The 21,506-nt window shown below is 45.2% G+C and overlaps 2 protein-coding genes across 2 annotated transcripts in view; one reads left to right on the top strand and one right to left on the bottom strand.

Annotated features, from left to right (window-relative positions):
- LOC143960217 (uncharacterized) overlaps positions 1–15,760 on the bottom strand; it is a 57,673-nt gene extending 41,913 nt beyond the window's left edge. Inside the window, exons 1-4 of the mRNA XM_077468548.1 lie at positions 15,541–15,760; positions 14,477–14,605; positions 3,706–4,367; positions 732–1,379 (exon numbers count right to left, since the gene is read on the bottom strand). Coding sequence (XP_077324674.1) covers positions 732–1,379; positions 3,706–4,267 — 1,210 coding nt within the window. The 5' untranslated portion in view covers positions 4,268–4,367; positions 14,477–14,605; positions 15,541–15,760. The remainder of the gene's footprint in view (positions 1–731; positions 1,380–3,705; positions 4,368–14,476; positions 14,606–15,540) is intronic.
- A 79-nt stretch (positions 15,761–15,839) lies between these two features.
- LOC143960218 (hydroxymethylglutaryl-CoA lyase, mitochondrial-like) overlaps positions 15,840–21,506 on the top strand; it is a 40,590-nt gene continuing 34,923 nt past the window's right edge. Inside the window, exon 1 of the mRNA XM_077468551.1 lies at positions 15,840–16,015. Within this exon, the coding sequence (XP_077324677.1) occupies positions 15,933–16,015 (83 nt within the window). The 5' untranslated portion in view covers positions 15,840–15,932. The remainder of the gene's footprint in view (positions 16,016–21,506) is intronic.

Here is a 21,506-nt window from a genome sequence, read left to right as displayed (position 1 = left end):
CAAGAGGGCCTGGCTCGTAGTCTCCACTTGAGGTCAGGACTCTGTGCAGGCCAGTCAAGTTCCTCCACCCCAAACTTGCTCATCCACGTCTTTATGAACCATGCTTTGTGCACTGCTGTGCAGTCATGTTGGAACAGGAAGGGGCCATCCACAAACTATTCCCACAAAGTTGAAAGCATGAAATTGTCCAAAATGTCTTGGTATGCTGACACCTTAAGTGTTCCCTTCACTGGAACTAAGGGGCCAAGCCCAACACCTGAAGAAAAACAACATGACAAAATAATCCCCCCTCCAACAAATGATTTGGACCAGTACACAAAGCAAGGTCAATAAAGAAATGGATGAGTGACTTTGCGGTGAAGGAACTTGACTGTCCTGGTCTCAACCCGATAGAACACCTTTGGGATGAGAGGAGACTGCGAGTCAGGCCTTCTCATCCAACATCAGTGCCTGACCTCACAAAATGCACTTCTGGAAGAATGGTCCAACATTCCTATTGACTAAACCTTGTGGAAAGCCTTCCTAGAAGAGTTGAAGCTATTATAGGCTAACTCAATATTGAACCCTACCGACTAAGACTGGGATGCCATTAAAGTTCATGTGTGTCTAAAGGCAGGCGTCACAATACTTTTGATAATATAGTGTACAGTATATACTGACACAAGATAAAATCAGCTGTGTGCTCAATAATCTAGTTATCAGCATTAGGATTTGAGGCACCTTTTTCTCACCTTGGTGTACGCGCTGGTGTTCTTGGAACATACTTTGCTGCAAAAACCTCTGACCACATGATGGGCCCATGTGGGGCTCTTCTGCAGTGCCTGCATTGCTGGTCAATTTATCTCTATCATCAGAGTCCACTTCAAATTCCGGCTCCAGGTACGTCCTTAGAGCTGTGCATTTTCTCTGGTGTGCGACCAGCTGTGATGCTCCAGAAAAGCTCTTCTCACACTGGAATGATTTTTGCCTCCTGTGAACTTTCTGGTGCTGAAATAAGCTTGAGTAGCGGTTAAAGCACTTGCCACAGTCAGGACAAATGTTTAGGATTTTTGGAGAATGAGTTCTCAGGTGTCTGACCATAGAAGATTTGAGGCCGAACCTCTTCCCGCACTGCGCACACATGAAGCGTTTCTCCCCGGTGTGGACTCTCTGATGGACAATAAGGGAAGACTTCCGGGTGAAACTTTTCCCGCACTCGGCACACACAACGCGTCTCTCTATACTGTTCACATTCCCCTCAGTGTGATTATATTCATCTTCTAACTGGCCAGAACCATTAGTCCCAGCCAGCTGAGAGGATGTATCTGAATCGGACTTATGGCCAATAGAGCTGCCATTTGTGAGTCCACAAACGCTGACAGCAGGCAACAAAGGCTTGGCTGAAAAAGAAAATTTAAATGCACTATTAGAAATCCCATATTTAAGATCTTTATAAAGAATAGTTCTATATTTTAAAGCAAACCTGTCTTGGGGCCCTGCTGCCTACTCATATATTTGCAACTGTGTGCAAACTAAACGCCTGGTTTTAACTTAAAGTGTTAGACAGGAAAATGTGTTTTTTTGCAAGCTGGCTGGTAAGTGAGCTTGGAATTTTTCTTTGTTGTTTTTTGACATGTCACCCTTCCATGTGCTTGTACCAGCTTGCATACCTCCCAACTGTCCCTGATTTGGAGCAATGTCCCTCTATCCCTCATTCCTCCTCATTTGTCCCCCATTTTGGTCTGATCCATATAGATGTATATAAAATACACTTTTTAATCTATCTTAAAGTGTTTCCCAGTCTTAAGCCTTTCATCTGATTTCTTAAATGCTACATTTGTAAATTCCAAAAGCCAATATGAAGAAATAGTAGTGGTAAAAAAAAAAGCACTTGTGGGTTTAACAAATCTTGTTTTTTTGTACAATTCTCCTTTAAGAGGGCGTGGTAAGGGGTGTGTCCTATGCCTGCATACTTTTGCTGATAGGTGTCCCTCATTCCCAGCTAAAAAAGTTGGGAGGTATGCCTTGTATACTGTCACAATTACCTTTGTGAAAATGATGCGTGCATCCAGCCTAATCACTTATTATGCAAAAAACACAGTTCCCCAACCTCTAGCAGGAGGAAAAAAAATCCCTAATGGTACTTTTCTGGCACTATGGCCCTGTAAAATGGCCGCTGCTAAATTCAAGAATCCCTGCCTCCTGTTTTGGTAGCTTTGCCAATACATGTGGCTGATTCAGGTAGTTCTTAAAAGTGCCAATTTTACAAAGTGCCGTTATTAATGGACTAAATTCAAAAACAACTACCTGTAGTTCATAAATAAGGAAACTGGAGTTAATTAACACCTTGGCGAAAAGGAAGGGGAAATATGCTGCCTCTCAGCAGCCAGGCCTTGGCACTGAGCGGTCCCATTTTTGTGTGAAATAGCATCCATAGAACTGTGCCGGTGAGCACGCACCTCCAGCACAGTGATTGGCGGCTCATGAAAAGCTCCTGATCACTGCTTGCGATCGCGAGCTTTCCAATCATGTGACTGCCATGACAGCCAATAACGGCAGTCACATGGTCACAAGCCACGCCCCACCTTCAAGCATTCCAAACCCCTTAAAGGGCTGACGAGAGAGCCAGTGCCAAGGGGTTAAGGCCAAGTATAAGCTGGTGTACAGAGACAGGCAGATTGCCTGTCTCTGTATGCAATGTAGCAGGTGGCATATTTTGCTGTCGCTTCCCTACTCCCCTTCCCATCTATCACTGATTGTTAAGGACGTTGTTGGCTTTTTCCTCATCAGGTTCACTCTCTCAATGTGATTGACAACAGGCAGTAGATGGATTCTATAGCCCATTGATAACAAACCTTGGCACCCTAGATGTTTTGGAACTATATTTCCCATGCTCAACTTCACTACAGCCATGCATGAGCATCATGGGAAATGTAGTTCCAAAACATCTGCGGTGCCAAGGTTTGCCTTTACTGCTATAGCCATTAGCAGGCTATTGGCCAAGGATTCACTCACTGCCAGCTGTCAATCGTGAGAGATGAGACCCTATTAGGGAACTATTATCTGTAAATACTCATTAGACTTCACCCACCCAGCATTAAATCTCTACCGGTTACAATATCTGTTATACATGTACCTGTTGCATCTGTGTACAGACCTCTGTGACTGAATGAGGCGGCTGTGGAGGTGGAGCCCCGCCCATCTGGGCCAATTTCAAAAGTGTCAGTGGCTGAAGGGGAAGGGTGCGGGTGGGACAAATAGCACCATGTCAGACCCGCAACGTGCAAAAGATGAAGTTAGCCTTTAAGGGCTCCTTAACTCCAGACAGCCATGCTGACTACACAGCTGCTGGTGTGTGCTGGCAGGAAGAGTGCAGATGTGCCAATACTGTGCACACTACCATTTATCTTTTTTTTTTTTTGCAAACTTTATTAAAATGTCTAAATTACATTTCATAAAGCTCTTTTTACACAGTGGCATTGGGATGCAGTAGTTTGTGTCGCAACCAGCTGCATGCAGTTTTTTTTTTTCCAGCGCACACCCTGGGCACTAAAGGAAACTGGATTTTTACCTTGTCTTGCACTGGGACTGTGCTTGGCAGTCCCTGCATGCTTGGTATGAACAAATCCTAAAAACATTTGCGTTGTTACTTGCTGGATGTGTAAAATATAAAGCCATTGATTTCTGGTAGGAAGTGACTTTAAAGCCAATATACTTTTTCCTCACCGATGTGTCTCCTCTGGTGTCTGATAAGGGAATTGCTCCTTCTAAAGCCTTTCTTGCACACATTAGATTCCTCTGCTTTGTGGAGGATGGGGACTTGCTCCACGACATTAGAACTTCTTTCAGAATGTCCCTTTCTTCCGTGTATCCTCTGACGGACCACGAGTTCTGATGTTTGAACAAAACTCTTCTCATACTCACAGCATTTATACTGTCTATCTCTTTTATGGACTTTCTGGTGCTGAAAAAGGCTGGAATAGCGAAGAAAGCATTTGCCACAATCTGGACATATGAAGTTCCCGGTCTTTGGGATGTGGATCCTCAGGTGTCGGACCATGGAAGACTTGAGACTGAACCTCTTCCCACACTGTGTACACATGAAGAGTTTCTCTCCTGTATGGACTCGCTGATGGACAATAAGAGAAAATTTCCGGGTGAAACTTTTCCCGCACTGACTACAGATATATCTCTTTTGTCCATTGTAGTTCTCTTTCCCAAGGTCAGTTTTATGATCACCATTTTCCACCTTTTCATTCATTTCTGCCTGTCTACCACTGTTCTGCATGTACTAGTATTGGAGGATGTTTCACTCTCTGTTCCTGTAGCCATGCTGTGCTCTTCCATGTTGTAATCATATCCAGACATATAGGGAGGATTTTCTTCTCCTAAAAAAAGATTAATAAAACAATGATCTATTACATATTACTGGTAGTGCAGAACACAATATACCACCTAATATATGAGTGAGTGGAGTTTTCTCAGAAAAATCCAAGTGACCAGGACCGGGGCAAGGGGTGGGCAGGAGGGCAAACACCCCTCACTACATGTTCCAGATTAAAGCTGCATGATTAATCGTTAAAAAGATTGTGATCTCGATTCAACCCTCCCGCCTCACAATCTTAACCACTTGCCGCCCCCATCCACTGCCAAATGACGGAGGGGCGGTGCGGCTCTCGTTCTGGGATGACATCATATGAAGTTTATCTAGTTCAACCACAAAAAAAAAAAATAATAATATCATACAATCCCATATACCCAATTCTATACCCACAGTTGATCAAGAGGAAGGCGAAAAACCCCAGCAGAGCATGATCCATGCTAGGACACGGTGTGTCCCCGATCTCTGTGAAGACCCATGGCCTTGGCTCTTTAACCATGTGATCGGCTGTGTCCAATCACAGTCGGTCACATGTAAAACACGGAAATGCCAGTAATTGGCCTTAATTGTCTCACACTGACAGAGTGTGTGGCAAGGAGAGACGATCAGAGGCATCTCCTTGCAGGGGACATTCAGACATGTAATCAGAGAACTGATCATCAGTGCCCTAATTACAATACAGCGCCACCAGTGCCAGAAATCAGTGCCCATTAGTGATGCCAGTCAGTGCTGGCCATCATTGCTGCCCATCAGTGCCACCCATCAATGCCGCCAACAGGGCCCCCTATCAGTGCACACAAGTGCCACCTATCAGTGCGGCATATTAGTGCCACCTCATCAGTGCAGCCTATCAGTGCCCATCAGTGCTGCCTCATCGGCGCACATGAGTGAAGGAGAAAAAAATACTTATTTACAAAATTTACTGACAGAAACTGAGAAAAACTTTTTATTTTTTCAACATTTTCAGTCTTTTTTTTTTGTAAAAAAATAAAAAACCCAACAGTGATTAAATACCACCAAAAGAAAGCTCTATTTGTGTGAAGAAAATAATACAATTTTCACATGGTTACAGTGTAGCATGACCGCGCAATTGTCATTTAAAGTGTGGCATGGGCAGGAGGGGGGTGAAAGTGCCCAGAAGGCAAGTGGTAAATCCAGCATTTCATGTAACAAGTGCAGAGCAGTTCTCTGCTCTGAGAGATAAAAATAAACAATGGGGGTTATTTACTAAAAGGAAAATCCTCTTTGCACTGAACGTGGTTTTGGGTTGAGATTAAAGCTGCACGATTAATTGCCAAGAATCGTTATCGCAATTTTTTAACCGTTGCAATCTTGAAAAAAAGTGTTTCCCGATTCTTTCTCTGCAGAGAATTCTCTCTGCTCTGCTAAAGCCGACAGCCTTCAAAAGAAAGGAAAAAAAAATGGGCAGTCTGCCAAAAATCACATTCTTTAGCAGTGAAACGTTAAAGTATAAACATTGTAACAATTTGTCCTTTAGATCAAAAGGAATACATGAGAAAATGAGGGAAGTTTAACCACTTAAACCTTTTTCTGACATTTTTTGGTTTCAAGTTAAAATCATTTTTTTTGCTAGAAAATTACTTAGAACCCCCAAACATTACATTATATATATATATATATATATATATATATATATATATACACATAGACAGTACAGTTCCCTGTCCTAGTAATTGTCGCCCAGGGTTCTCAAATAGGCAGGTTGAGGGGCTCCAGGAGTATTTAATGTGGAGGAATCTGTTTTATCAGTTTCCTCCAAAGTTTGTAAAATCCACTTGGGGACCTGGAGCCTGGAGATTCCATAGCGCAGGGGTGTCCAAACTACAGCCCTCCAGTTGTTCAGGAACTACAATCCCCATCATGCCTAGTCATGTCTTTGAATGTCAGAGTTTTACAATGCCTCATGGGATGTGTAGTTCTGCAACAGCTGGAGGGCCGTAGTTTGGACACCTCTGCCATAGCGTTATGGGTGGGATGGAATCTCCAATCCTGGGACCGGGTTTTTGGAACAGCCAGGAGTCTGGCTGGTTGATTAAGCAGGTGGGTCCTGGGCTTATAGCAAAGTTAGGATTATGGTTCTGGGCTCCACCTAGAGCAGGGGTGTCCAAACTACGGCCCTCCAGTTGTTCAGGAACTACAATCCCCATCATGCATAGTCATGTCTTTGAATGTCAGAGTTTTACAATGCCTCATGGGATGTGTAGTTCTGCAACAGCTGGAGGGCCGTAGTTTGGACACCACTGACCTAGAGAGACAGGAGGTCTCCAGGAGTCCAGAGAGTGCAGGTGTGCACTAGAGAAAGCCAGAGACCCAAGTCTGAGGATCAGAGCAGTGAGGGGCTGCTTTCTAGATAGACACTGTGTGTGTTAAAGCTGTGCGCATCTGAGACAAATGAGAGCCTGAAGTGGAAGGCCTGAGCAGCAAGAAAGCTGAAAAGAGGTACAGTAGTTGTGCAGGAACCCTGTTATATGGCCAAGAGGGCTGAATTGTAAAGCCTAGGTGGCAGTGCTGCTGAAGAGAGCCAGGTGGCTTGGCATTTTTCATGTATTGTTTTTTGGAAGAAGAACCCCTGTGTGGGCAACCAAGTGCATGTATGAACTTTATGTTGTTCCTTTTTAATAAAAGTGGGCTACCATGCCCTTAAAACGAAAGTTCCTGTTCGCTGTGAACTTACTGAAAAGGCATCTGCCACAGAGTTAAACATCCCCCCAATGTTACAAGTGGTGGAGAATGCAGGCACAAGATGGTGGAATCCGCGTCCTTGCTCCACAGTAAGTTCAAGTCAGGAACTATTGGCTGTGTGTGGAAGTGCAGCCAGGCAAAAAGCATTGCTTGTTGCAGGTGGTGTACCTGTGAATGAAAAGTAAAAAATTTTTTTTCCTGCTATGAACTGTGTTTGTGTGCATGAGACAGCACAATCTGTGTGTGCACTGTGCAGGTGAGGAAAGCTTGCATGAAGAGAAAAGCAACTTGCTTTAAAGAGACACTTTAATTTTCCTGGACTATGTAAAGTTGTTCTGGAGTCCCTAAGTATGGGGCGGTCAAAGCTCCTAAAAGAAGCAAGGTTTGCTGAAATGAGAGACAGAGCTCTGTGGTTGGAGGGGTTGTTACCGCCCGAACGAGCCCCATACATGCCTGATCAGAGTTTATCAAGGAGAAAAGGGGCTGGGGTTGTCCCTAGCAACACTGGTGCAATGAGTGCACAGGTGACTGCTGTTATGGAGAGTCCACCAGCATTTGAATCTGCAGTGGATTGGTGCAAGCGGCGCCTGGCAGGAATTAACCAAGCTACAGAGGAAAGCAAGCCAACCCTCAGTGCAAGGGGAAAGCCGCTGGATGTTCATAACTGGAAGAGGGCTGTTGTTGCCACTGGCAAAGCTGCTGCAGTTAAAACAGCTATTGTGAAAGATGTGAATGTGTCACAGCATGAGACGGGATCCAGCAGAGAGAAGCCCATGCTATATGCAAGGAGAGAGGCTGATCAAAGGCTGAGAATGAGAGTGGTTGCCCATAGCAAAGCAGAGGAAGCCAGTCGGGCTGTTTGTGTACCATGGGCTATGTCTAATAAGGATCGTGGAAAGTGGCTTAAGGAGGAGCCCATATATCATGTTGGAGAGAGCCAGCAAAGTTCTGCTGGGAGAGCGCGGTCTCCCATAGCAACCAGAGTGAAATTTATGCCTGAAAGGAGCTGCAGTAGAGATTTGGTTCAGCGTCCCCACAAAGAGGCCTGTGCATTCCGGCCAGCTGGGAATCACCAGGAGAGAATCGCTTTGGAAAATAATCGTCCAGTGCCATGCCTGGAATGTGGCCAGCTGGGGCATGGTGTGTTTTCTTGCCCTAGGTTATGGAATAAGACTGGAGATAATGTTGCTGAGAAAAAAGTTTTGTCTGTAGGCCCAGATTCCTGTGAAAATATGTTTGCAGTCACCCCTAGCAACAAGGAGTTTCCTGCTGTGCCTGCAGGGGGTGCTAAACAGTGGGAGATTCCTGCTGTAGTTTCATTCCCATGGCCACCAGGGGAAGTTGGCCAGTAAAAGTGCAGCAGAGGACTGGTGCATAAGACAACGTACTCAAATGAAGATGGTGACCCCAACTACTGCGGTGGGTAAGACTGTCTTTAATGAAGTGATGGCTGGAACTGCTGATTTCATGTATAAAAGGACTGGTTACGAGACTGTCCATGACGATGTGAGAGTGACTCCAGTTAGTGGGGCCACTGAATGTGCACTTGAGAATGACTTTTCCCTATACAGTGGAAATGCAAGGGTCAAAGTCCAAATAGAACCTGTGTTGGTGACTAAAAGTGTTGTGTCTAGTGACTATCAGGCTCAAGTTGACCATGGGCTAGGACAACCTGCAAAAGCTAAAAATGCTATAAGTGTTACTGTTAATGAAAAGTTTGCTGCTGTTGGGAAAACTTTTGCTCTGAAAGAACCTGGGGTTGGCAAAAGTGGGCCATTGCCTGTAGCAACTGGTGGTAAGACAGCACAGTTGTCCACAGGAATCTCCAGGGAACTTCATGTATTGTAGTCAGAGGTTGCCCTGGACAACTGCGATGTCACTCTGGTGGGACAGAATGGAACTGTACTGTGTAATGGTAATGTGTTAGTGCAAGCTGCTAGTACTAAAAATGTGCAGGTAAATGGTGGATGAACACAAGCTGTGAAAAATGCAAAGGTGTGTGAGGTTTATGAAATGCAAGCCGAGAAAGGTGGTGAATATGGTGTATTGCAACCTGTGCTACCACAGTCTGACATGATTTACAATGACTGGTGTAATGAGTCTGCAGCTAAGCCAGTCTGTTCTTATGTGTCTCCTTGGGCAGATGGATCGGTGCTGAGGAGTACTGCAGAAGGGAGCGCACATACAATAGATTGGGATAGTTGGAGTAAAAATCTTATCTCCCTGATAGATAAGGCTTTTATGCACAAAAATAAGGTGGACACGGTTTCTGCTGTACCAGCAGGGGAGACTGCAGAACAGCTTGTACCTGAGGGCGCGGTGGCTGCTGCAGGGGTTAACCCTGGTGAGCAGGATGAGCCAAATAAGGGCACAGCAGAGACATTGTCCGTGACCCACCAAACTGAGGTTTACATGGAGTGTCAACGTGACGTCACTGGTAATGTTCTGTAGCAGTTCGTTGAGCCTGAGAAGTTGGGTATGAGTCCAGCACCTGGCAGCGCTCTGGTGGAGCACCAGGCTGCGTTTACCTCCAGCCGGGAGGAGGTTCTGTTAACCGTTGCAACTTTTCAAGTCTCAGCAAGTGAGTCTCTCTGCATTCCCAGTGTCATGAAAGTCCCCAGGAAGGACTTGGGTCTGGAGTCAAGGGCCTGGTTATTAACCCAAGCATTAAAAGAGATGCTTGAACTTTGGGATGTACAGCCAATCTATACTAGTGTGTCTCCTCCACAGTTTGATGGTCTGGTACTGCGGAGTACCTCTAGGTGGAGCACTGTATGGCAGGCTATACAGAGCAAAGAAAAACAGGACAGGAATGGTTTATTCCTAAATTTACTACTTTTGTTAAAAGTTGCCACTACGTATGCTGCTGGATTACGTCCAGAAGAAATATTTGAGACAGACTTTGGAGAAATGGAAAATGAGCCTAAAATGTCTGTGGTTTCACCTCCTAACAGCCAGGTGGGAAGCATTTCTGCTGCTATGGTTCAGGGTGGTGCTGGTCAGTTGTCGGTGAAGGGCGCATATACTGCACCAGTAGAAAAACCACATGAGGTGGAAGGGCCATGTGTGGACCTGAAAGCAGCAAAGATCCTGACCAGGGCTCAAACAAAGGTGGTTAAAGAGACCGGGGTCCCCAGTCCAATGGTTGGTTTAGGTGACAAACCTAATAAAGTCCCCGGGACAGGGGAATGGACAAGGAGCGTGATAAAAATTGTATGTGGATCAGACGAGAGCTTGCCTGTTCCGGTGGATAAAAATACAGATGGCATCAGAACAGGTCAAGTGGTAGGACAGCTGCCTGCAGAGTGGGTGAACCCAGGTGAGGTGACGTCCTGTGAGGTTCCTGTGGGTGATGGCGGCCCTCCGGTATGGGTGCCCTCTGCGGACTCTGCCCTAGCAAATGTTAAAAAAAAAAGGCATTGGTGATATGTGCAACATTGAGAGGTCTAATGTTGGTTTGAATATGTCTGTCAATGATGAACCAAGTAATGTGTTAATGGTACATGATAATGTGGTGTCCAAAGGTACAGGTAAACCTGGTAAACAATTAGTGACTGCTGAGTCAGGTACCAGAAATAAGAGGCGGGTTCCCATTATAAACACTATAGAAATAGGCCCCCTACAGTCTCAGAACAGTAATACTGAGAGCGTTTTGGGGAAACCAGGAAACTTGAAGCGTGGATGCAGAAGGGTTGGTAGAAAGACCAGGGGTACCCTGTTTAAATTTCAGGAGAAAAAGTCCTTATGGAAATGCACCCGGAAGAAGAGTCGGGAAGATCTCAAAACCCATTACAGAGTGACAGGGGGGCAAAGAGAGAGGCACCAATGGAAGTGGTGGGTTGAGTTCCCCTTTAAGAGAAGTGAGGTTGGACAGGGTTTGACTTCTGTAAGGTGTAGTTGGCACATAGGTGCCAAAAGGAAACAATGTGTTTCGCCCTCTGGTTCGAAACAAGGTGGAGGGATATGTGACAGTACAGTTTCCTGTCCTAGTAATTGTCGCCCAGGGTTCTCAAATAGGCAGGTTGAGGGGCTCCAGGAGTATTTAATGTGGAGGAATGTGTTTTATCAGTTTCCTCCAAAGTTTTTAAAATCCACTTGGGGACCTGGAGCCTGGAGATTCCATAGCATTATGGGTGGGATGGAATCTCCAATCCTGGGACCGGGTTTTTGGAACAGCCAGGAGTCTGGCTGGTTGATTGAGCAAGTGGGTCCTGGGCTTATAGCAAAGTTAGGATTAGGGTTCTGGGCTCCACCCAGAGAGACAGGAGGTCTCCAGGAGTCCAGAGAGTGCAGGTGTGCACTAGAGAAAGCCAGAGACCCAAGTCTGAGGATCAGAGCAGTGAGGGGCTGCTTTCTAGATAGACACTGTGTGTGTTAAAGCTGTGCGCATCTGAGACAAATGAGAGCCTGAAGTGGAAGGCCTGAGCAGCAAGGAAGCTGAAAAGAGGTACAGTAGTTGTGCGGGAACCCTGTTATATGGCCAAGAGGGCTGAATTGTAAAGCCTAGGTGGCAGTGCTGCTGAAGAGAGCCAGGTGGCTTGGCATTTTTCATGTATTGTTTTTTGAAAGAAGAACCCCTGTGTGGGCAACCAAGTGCATGTATGAACTTTATGTTGTTCCTTTTTAATAAAAGTGGGCTACCATGCCCTTAAACGAAAGTTCCTGTTTGCTGTGAACTTACTGAAAAGGCATCTGCCACAGAGTTAAACATCCCCCAATGTTACAATACACACACACACACACACACACACACACACACACACACACACACACACACACACACACACACACACACACACTTTTTTTTTTTTCGTAGAGGCCCTAGAGAATAAAATGGTTGTTGCAATATTTTATGCCACACTATATTTGCACAGCAGTCGTTCAAATGCAATATTTGGGGAAAAAATTACACTTTAATGAATAAAAAAATAAATAAAAAATAACCATTAAAAGGTAGCCCATTTTTTTGTATAATGTGAAAGATTTTACGCTGTGAGAATCATGAGAGAATCGTGATATTTTTGTTCTAAGCAAAAAAATTGTGATTCTCATTTTGGCCAGAATTGTGCAGCTCTAGTTGAGATACACTCTCCCAGGGCAAGTCATCGGGCCTCGCTCGACTCACAGGAGAATGCTGCAAAGAGCAGAGTGATGTCATTACGACACAATTCAAGACCCGCCCACCACCAAAAACCAGTCCGAAGACTTCAATAAAAGTATAAATTGTAGAAGTATGTGCAACATACAACATACTAACATACAGAGGCATTTACAGGCAGAAAAAAGTCAAATGCCTGGAAAACTGTCATTTTTGAGCTGCAGAGTGCATGAGGCCTTAAAAGGAGTTGTAAAGACAGAAGGTTTTTATCTTAATGCATTCTATGATAAAAAGCTTTCTGTGTGTAGCAGCCATCCCAGTACCCCCCTAATACTTACCTGAGATCCCTCTCTGTCCATTGGCAATATCCACAAATGTCTCAGCCATCTGAGATTCTCCTTGCTGATTAGCTGAGACAGCAGCAGTGCCATTGGCTCCCGCTGCTGTCAATCAAAGTCAGCTAGCCAATCAGGGGAGAGGGGGGCGGGGCTGGCCAATTCAGGGTTCCATGTCTGAATGGACACAGGGAGCTGCGACTCAGCTCAGGTGCCCCCATAGCAAGCTGCTTTCTGTGAGGGCACTTAACAGGACGGAGGGGCCAGGATCACAGAAGCGTGACCCAAGAAGAGGAGGATCTGGGCTGCTCTGTGCGAAACCAACTGCACAGAGGAGGTAAGTACAACATGTTTGTTATTTTTATAGGGAAAAAAACAATCGCAATCATTTAAACCTTTTCCCGCTGGCCGCACGCATATATGCAACCCTATCTACTAAACATCTTTCTGTGCTGAGAGTGTACACCCTGCGCTCTCCCAACACAGAGACCAACGGGTACCAGAAAGCTCCCGATGCATACTTGCAATCGGGAACTTTCCAATCATGTGAGGTCACGTGTTCAGAATTCCCGCCTCCCGCCATTTAAAATCTCTTAAAGGGCCGGGAGGCGGCAGTGGGAAGGGAATTACACTGTTGGATCTCCTTCACAGAAAAAGTATATAAAAGTGAACTAACTCTGTGCACCCCCCACTGCCCTGGTAACCACCCTTGAACGGCAGATGCCATCCCAAACAGTACCCAGTATCAGCACCTCCCTTTACCCGGTCCATGGTGCAGGCTGCATCCTAGGAACACAGTACAAGGAAGTGGGCTTGTTTATACTGCAGCCAGTCAGCCATCCCAGTAGCATCTCTCCGCTTCTCATACTCTGGGAATGATCCTTGTTGGAGCCAGCATATTTGGCAATTCAGTCAGGAGGAGGGATCACTGAAGTTTTCAATCAGCCGTTCTCGGCTGCATAGTGCTGCCTTCACAGCTCCCGGCTGACAGGGAGTCTTTTATTCATAGATCTTCATTGACTTTTGCTATGTGACCTGATGCCAATTGTCATCCTGATTCTTATATACATATCGGGGAACAGACTATCATTCGTTGTGCTTTCCCAGTGACTAGCTGACAGGCTATAGTGTAATTTCCATGCCATTCATAGCCTTTTGGATTTCAAATTACCTGTGAATATACAGATTTCATTTCAGCCCTTGCCCCTCTCTTCTCCTTTCTATCCTTTGGACTGTTCCTGACTTGCAGCCTTTTTTCAGCCATGGACTGGTATATATATCTTTTTGAGCATTGCAATGGTCGTTGCCTTCATTATGATCTGATATATGCCTGGCTGGTGATGCAGTCACCCTAATCTGCACTTCCCTATAGTGCCTCATTGGTGCTATTGAGTCATTTTTGGGTGGCGTCTCATGTTTTGTCGTGTGTGTGTGTGTGTGTGTGTTTTTCATTTGTCCTTGTCCCCAGACTATCTTGTTTATTTGCAATGTTTGGTGTAAGGATGAGCTCAGGCGTATTCACAACTAGCATGTGTAGAGCCTGCCAGGAAGTCGGCACTGCGGAGAGCGCTTATCATAGGCAGTGAGACAGTGTCCTGATGTGCGGCTGCAGAGATCGGGAAATGTCTCACTGCCTGTGATTAACGCTGTGCAATGCTTGACATCCTGGCGAGATCTACACATGCTAGTTGTGAGCATGCCTGAGCTCATCCTTAGTTTGCTGTAGAATTTTTGCATACTTTTTAATGATTGGTCTGTTTTTTTAATAAATGTATTTTGATTTAAATATTTTTTGGTTATTATTTCCCTGGGTTCTCTTGTGTGGCACTTGGCACTGTGCCTTCTTCCTGACATAGTGCACAATTTTACACATGCTCCTTTTAGCCACGGAGTCCCACTCGATCTGAGTGTGCGGATAAATACCTGGCGGTACCATTGTGTACCTTACATTATTGGTTCCCTTTCCATCCCTTTTGTTACCTGAGCTGTCATTGCACATGCAGCCGGTCCAGGGATTTAAAATATCAACTCTTCTATGGGCAGCACTTCCAGTACAGACCAGAGCTATTCTGATTGGTCAGCACCATCTCTGATCCATCGCAGAAAGCACTGTGGAAATAAAAGAGAGAAGAACCCAGATTACAAAATCACTTGACCGCTGGACCAGCTGCATGGGCGCTGACAGCTCAATATCCCCGGAGGTAAGTACAGCCAGGACCGGGGGTGGGGAGGGTGTTAGGTGACCTTTTTCATTTTTCTGAAAGGGTAAACTAAGGCTCCATGCACACTGGGCTTAAAAAAAAAAACGTTGGTTCTCTTTGGAGTAAAAAACGGTCATATAGAGCATTTTTTGTACAGACTAGACGAGTTTAGGAGAGTTTTACATATTTTTTTTCTCCCAGTGAGTTCCAATCAAAAGCACAAATCAGAAGGGTTTTTTTTTCCCCCTGCTTCTAAACGTTGATCTCAAAATATGCCTGTAATCATCTTCATGTGTATGGACACATAGGATAACATTGAGCTGCTTCTATAGGCAGAACACAAAACTCCTGTAGAAGCAATGTCTTTTGTGCTAGCATGCATGGAGCCTAACCAAATCCGTGAAGGCAAAGTATTAGCATGACAGCCAGGCAATTAGCATTGTGAAAAGGAGACATCAGCAATGGCAAAGTACAAATTCCTCAGGAGGCCAGCTCCCCTCTAGAGAGAAGCTGCTCTTTTCATGGGCTGGTGACTGAGGAAGTGGGGGTGAATCTCCCTAACGGGGACACCACAAGAAAAGTATGGCAGCGGTCCATCCTTCAAAAAATTGAATATAAAGTATCATAGGGATCTGCCCACCATGTCCTGGTGACCACAGAAGAAGTGAGGGGAAATCTCCCCAGTGGCAACACACAGAAACAAAAAGCAGCCAGAGGTCCACTCTACAACACAGACTGTGATATAAAACTATGACAACATTGTAGAAGCACGTAGTCATGGAGATGTGATAACCACCATACACACATACATACATACATACATACATACATAGGGACGCTCACATAGCAACACAGCTCACCGCTCCGCCCCCTGACCCCGGCCCTTCACACCTACTAGATCCGGTGCTCATGGAAGCGCGAGGGTTTCTGGGAGTTGTAGTTCAGGCGGCCCTGTACACAGCGGAGGGTGGGTAGTACGAGAACACTGTGACACTACAACACCCAGCAAACACCGCCTTTTTCATACACAACCGCACAAGCTGTCATGAGGAGGAGCTGCCGATAGATGTCGCACTCTACTAGTGGAGGACCGTATACGTCGAGGGTCACGTCCGACAGCAGCGGGCGGGGGTGTGTCCATAACGTGTTTCAGGATTGATCCATCTTTGTATCCAATCAGCGTGCGACAGGAAGACTGAGCGGAAGTGTGACTTTGTTTACAGGTGTCACGGAGAATGTTAGCGATGAGTGTCTGGAGAGCGGCTCCATGGGGGATCGGGGCTGCCTGGACTCCGAGGGCTGTGCTGCGCCAGGTCAGGTGTACAGTATAGTCTCACCTTAGCCGGGTCTGTCCTCCGGGTGTAGGAGAGGTGACCCCACATATCCATTATTCTCAATGGGCATTCCATCTCCCTGTTAAAGTCTATGGGCATTCCTTTGTCACCATATCTATTCATGTATACGAGAAGCCAGTACTATCTGTGGAAAAAATAATCCATTTAATACCAGAGGCCAGAGAGTTCTCTGCAGGCACCACTTCCCCTAACTATAGTCAGAGAAATACCAAGAAACAAAATTGGGAGTTTCGAGGTGCAAAAAATCAAATCAAATTGATGGCACAAATTTCATTTTATTTAACCACTTCAGCTCCGGACCAATAAACACCTTAAGGACCAGAGGTCTTTTTGCAATTTCGCACTGCGCTGCTTTAACTGGTAATTGCGCGGTCATGCAATATTGCACCCAAACGAAATTTGCGTCCTTTTCTTCCCACAAATAGAGCTTTCTTTTGATGGTATTTGATTGCCTCTGCGATTTTTTTTTTTTGCGATATAAATGGAAAAAGAGCGAAAATTTTGAAAAAAAAAGATATTTTCTTCTTTTTGTTATAAGAAAAATCGAATAAACTAAATTTTAGTCATACATTGAGGGCAAAATTTATTCAGCCACATGTCTTTAGTAAAAAAAAATGTCAATAAGCGTATATTTTTTGGTTTGCGCAAAAGTTATAGCGTCTACAAACTAGAGTACATTTTCTGGAATTTACACAGCTTTTAATTTATGACTGCCGATCTCATTTCTTGAGGTGCTAAAATGGCAGGGCAGTACAAATCCCCCCCAAATGACCCCATTTTGGAAAGTAGACACCCCAAGGAAATTGCTGATGGGTATGTTGAGCCCATTGAATATTTATTTTTTTTGTCCTAAGGGATTGAATAATGACAAAAAAAAAAAAAAAAAATTTTTTTTACAAAAAGTTGTCACTAAATGATATATTGCTCACACATGCCATGGTTATATGTGGAATTGCACCCCAAAATATATTCCGCTACTTCTCCCGAGTATGGCGATACCACGTGTGTGGGACTTTTTGGGAGTCTAGTCGCGCACGGCACCCCGAAAACCAATCACCACCTTCAGGATTTCTAAGGGTGCAAATTTTTGATTTAACTCCTCACTACCTATCACAGTTTCGAAGGCCATAAAATGCCAAAATAGCACAAAACCCCCCAAAATGACCCCATTTTGGAAAGTAGACACCCCAAGCTATTTACTGAGAGGCATGTTGAGTCCATGGAATATTTTATATTTTGCCACAAGTTGCGGGAATATTACAAACTTTTTTTTTTTTGCACCAAGTTGTCACTAAATGATATATTGCTCACACATGCTATGGGCATATGTGAAATGACACCCCAAAATACATTCTGCTGCTTCTCCCGAGTACGGGGATACCACATGTGTGGGACTTTTTGGGAGTCTAGTCGCGCACGGTACCCCGAAAACCAATCACCACCTTCAGGATTTCTAAGGGTGCAAATTTTTGATTTAACTCCTCACTACCTATCACAGTTTCGAAGGCCATAAAATGCCAAAATAGCACAAAACCCCCCCAAATGACCCCATTTTGGAAAGTAGACACCCCAAGCTATTTACTGAGAGGCATGTTGAGTCCATGGAATATTTTATATTTTGCCAAAAGTTGCGGGAATATTACAAACTTTTTTTTTTTTTTGCACAAAGTTGTCACTAAATGATATATTGCTCACACATGCTATGGGCAGAAGTCAAATTACACCCCAAAATAAATTCTGCTGCTTCTCCCGAGTACGGGGATACCACATGTGGGGGACTTTTTGGGAGCCTAGCCACGTACGGGACCCCGAAAACCAAGCACTGCCTTCCGGATTTGAATATAAAATGCTATAAAAAACAAACTAACCAGAGTCACCCGTAACACTTATACGGTGATCAGTGGTGAAAGGGTTAACTAGGGGCAATCAGGGGGTTAAAATTTTTATTAGGTAGTATATGGGGGTCCCTGGCGCTATATAAAAACCTGACGGGGAACCTAAATAACTAACTGGCTAACCAGCGTCACCAGTGACACTTATACTGTGATCGCTGGTGAAAGGGGGTGAAAGGGTTAACTAGCAGCAATCAGGTGGTTAAAACCATTATTGGGTAGTATATCGGGGTACCTAGCGCTATAAAAACCTGGCGGTGAACCTAAAAAAATAACTAGCTACCTAGCGACACTAGCGACACTGATGCAGCGTTCAGAAAAATTATCGCTTAGTGACACTGGCAAAAGGGGGTGAAAGGGTTAACTAGCGGAAATCAGGGGGTTAAAACCATTATTGGGTAGTATATCGGGGTACCTAGCGCTATAAAAACCTGGCGGTGAACCTAAAAAAATAACTAGCTACCTAGCGACTGTAGCGACACTAATGCAGCGATCAGAAAAACGATCGCTTAGTGACACTGGCAAAAGGGGGTGAAAGGGTTAACTAGCGGCAATCAGGGGGTTAAAACCATTATTGGGTAGTATATCGGGGTACCTAGCGATATAAAAACCTGGCGGTGAACCTAAAAAAATAACTAGCTACCTAGCGACACATGCAGCGATCAGAAAAATGATCGCTTAGTGACACTGGCAAAAGGGGGTGAAAGGGTTAACTAGCGGCAATCAGGGGGTTAAAAACATTATTGGGTAGTATATCGGGGTACCTAGCGCTATAAAAACCTGGCGGTGAACCTAAAAAAATAACTAGCTACCTAGCGACTGTAGCGACACTAATGCAGCGATCAGAAAAACGATCGCTTAGTGACACTGGCAAAAGGGGGTGAAAGGGTTAACTAGCGGCAATCAGGGGGTTAAAAACATTATTGGGTAGTATATCGGGGTACCTAGCGATATAAAAACCTGGCGGTGAACCTAAAAAAATAACTAGCTACCTAGCGACACTAGCGACACATGCAGCGATCAGAAAAATGATCGCTTAGTGACACTGGCAAAAGGGGGTGAAAGGGTTAACTCTAGGGGCAATCAGGGGGTTAAATCTTTATTGGGGGGTGATAGGGGGCTACCCTGGACCTAACACTAACTGTCCTGACAGTTTTTACTGTCACAACTGACACTGAATGCATTGATCAGTAAAGAAATGATCAATGCAATCAGTGACACTGTGACTGGGGGGGGAGGGGGGGCGGGGGGGGGGATCGGGGGGGGGTTTGTGTGCCTGTGTGTACCTACATGTCAGTGTAGTGTTGGTGCACACTTACTTTTACTCTTCTCCTCGTAGTCCGGTCAAAAAGACCGCCCCGAGGAGAATGACATCACTTCCTCCTTCCTGTGTAAACAATACACAGGGGAGGAAGCTTCTCATTGGCCAGGAGCGATCCAGAGGGGGTGGCCGAAAACCAACGGCCATCCCCTCATCACGGAGCGCTCCTGGACCGAATCGGACCGCCGTAAACAGCGGGAGGGGGTCCGATCGGACCCCCCACCCGCTGGAAGGCAATCACGTAGATGTACGTGATTGTGCCTGCCTGTGCCATTGTGCTGACGTACAATGGCAATACGGCGGTCCTCAAGTGGTTAAACATACATGGTTATAAAAAAATATATATTACATATATAAATAAAGTTTAAAACCAGAACATAAATGATCATGCGGTCACAATACAAAAGTTGGCTGTCACTACATGTTTTGCCAAAATCATGGCTTCTTCTGGAGCTTTTGTAGGACCTTTAAACTTGATCAAGGTTCCAAAGGACCCTCAGGGCCCGTCAGAATGTCCAATGAGGTATCAATGTGCCATGAAGGGGGGACAATAGCCCTAATTTCACATCCTGTTGTGATGTGAAAAGTCAAGCAATTCACAGGCCGATAATTATATCACTCCTAAAATGTGTTTCATATACTTGTAGGAAGCTTCAAAGGGGCCGTACCATCTAAACGCTTCCTTCATTGAAGATAACTGTATTCCTTTCCTTAGTATCAATATGATACCATTGAACCAGGGAAGACCAATGTTAATTAATCTATACCAAGGGAATATCCATTTTCACCTTCGATTTAGAATTCTGCAAGTTCCATACAGGGCGAAAGGCCACAGCAACCTTGCGATCGGGGCTGCCTGGACTACGAGGGCTGTGCTGCACCAGGTCAGATAGTCTCACCTTAGCTTTGCCTGGCCTCCAGGTATATGACAAGCCAGTACTAGCTGTGTCTGTCCTCCAGGTATATGACAAGCCAGTACTAGCTGTGTCTGTCCTCCAGGTATATGACAAGCCAGTACTAGCTGTGTCTGTCCTCCAGGTATATGACAAGCCAGTACTAGCTGTGTCTGTCCTCCAGGTATATGACAAGCCAGTTCTAGCTGTGTCTGTCCTCCCAGGTATATGACAAGCCAGTTCTAGCTGTGTCTGTCCTCCGGGTGTAGGAGAGGTGACCTCGCACATCCATTCATGTATATGAGAAGCCAGTTCTAGCTGTGTCTGTCCTCCAGGTATATGACAAGCCAGTACTAGCTGTGTCTGTCCTCCAGGTGTAGGAAAGGTGACCCCACATATCCATTCATATATATGACAAGCCAGTTCTAGCTGTGTCTGTCCTCCAGGTATATGACAAGCCAGTACTAGCTGTGTCTGTCCTCCAGGTGTAGGGGAGGTGACCCCACATATCCAATCATGTATATGACAAGCCAGTTCTAGCTGTGTCTGTCCTCCAGGTGTAGGGGAGGTGACCTCACACATCCATTCATGTATTTGAGAAGCCAGTATTAGTTGTGTCTGTTCTCCGGGTGTAGGAGAGGTGACCCCACACATCCATTCATGTATATGAGAAGCCAGCTCTAGCTGTAAGTAGAGGAGGGAATGGCTAAAAGAACACACTTGACACGATTTTATTCTTTGTGTCCCATTGAGGAGATGTCCCCCACTTCCTGGATTTCCCAAAGGGGATCCACCAAAACCAGTGTCCCCGTAAGAGGATTTCACCTCCGTTACTGCTGCAGTGACAACTCACAATTCTGAATCTTCCCTCACTTTGGGCTTGTTCACACACGTGAATATTATTGCTGCCCCCCTGAAAAACAGGATGGATCGCTCTTCAGTGGCAGTGGGGAAATTATATGCTGCATCCTCGCTGCCTGTTTTAACCCTCAAAATGCCCATCCACCACACCAAAACTGCATGCAGCAGTGGCATGGTCCCATCCACTTTAATGGGTCGAGTTCAATGGCAGTATGCTAAATGTAACACGCTGCTTTCTTTTTTGGCCACAAAGAAAAGCTTTGCATCCATGGCATATGTACATCCCTAAGCATTTTTGTGTTGCAGTGGTAAAACCACAACTCGGTTCCCTGCTTTTACCACCTAAGTTTGAACTGTGTCTAGGCTGCATTTACACCTGGGCAATTCCTAAACATGCAACAAAGCACAGAAATGATTTTTATACAGGATTTATATAGTGCTAATAGTTTGGTCAGCATTTTACAAGGTTAAGGCAGACAGTACAATT

This window comes from Lithobates pipiens, unplaced genomic scaffold, assembly GCF_037356315.1.
Source record: "Lithobates pipiens isolate NorthernLeopardFrog02 unplaced genomic scaffold, aLitPip1_a1.2 Scaffold_8, whole genome shotgun sequence".
Classification (NCBI taxonomy): Eukaryota; Metazoa; Chordata; class Amphibia; order Anura; family Ranidae; genus Lithobates; species Lithobates pipiens.
The sequence above is the reverse complement of the archived record's forward strand: the minus strand, read 5'-3'. Positions and strand labels throughout refer to the sequence as shown.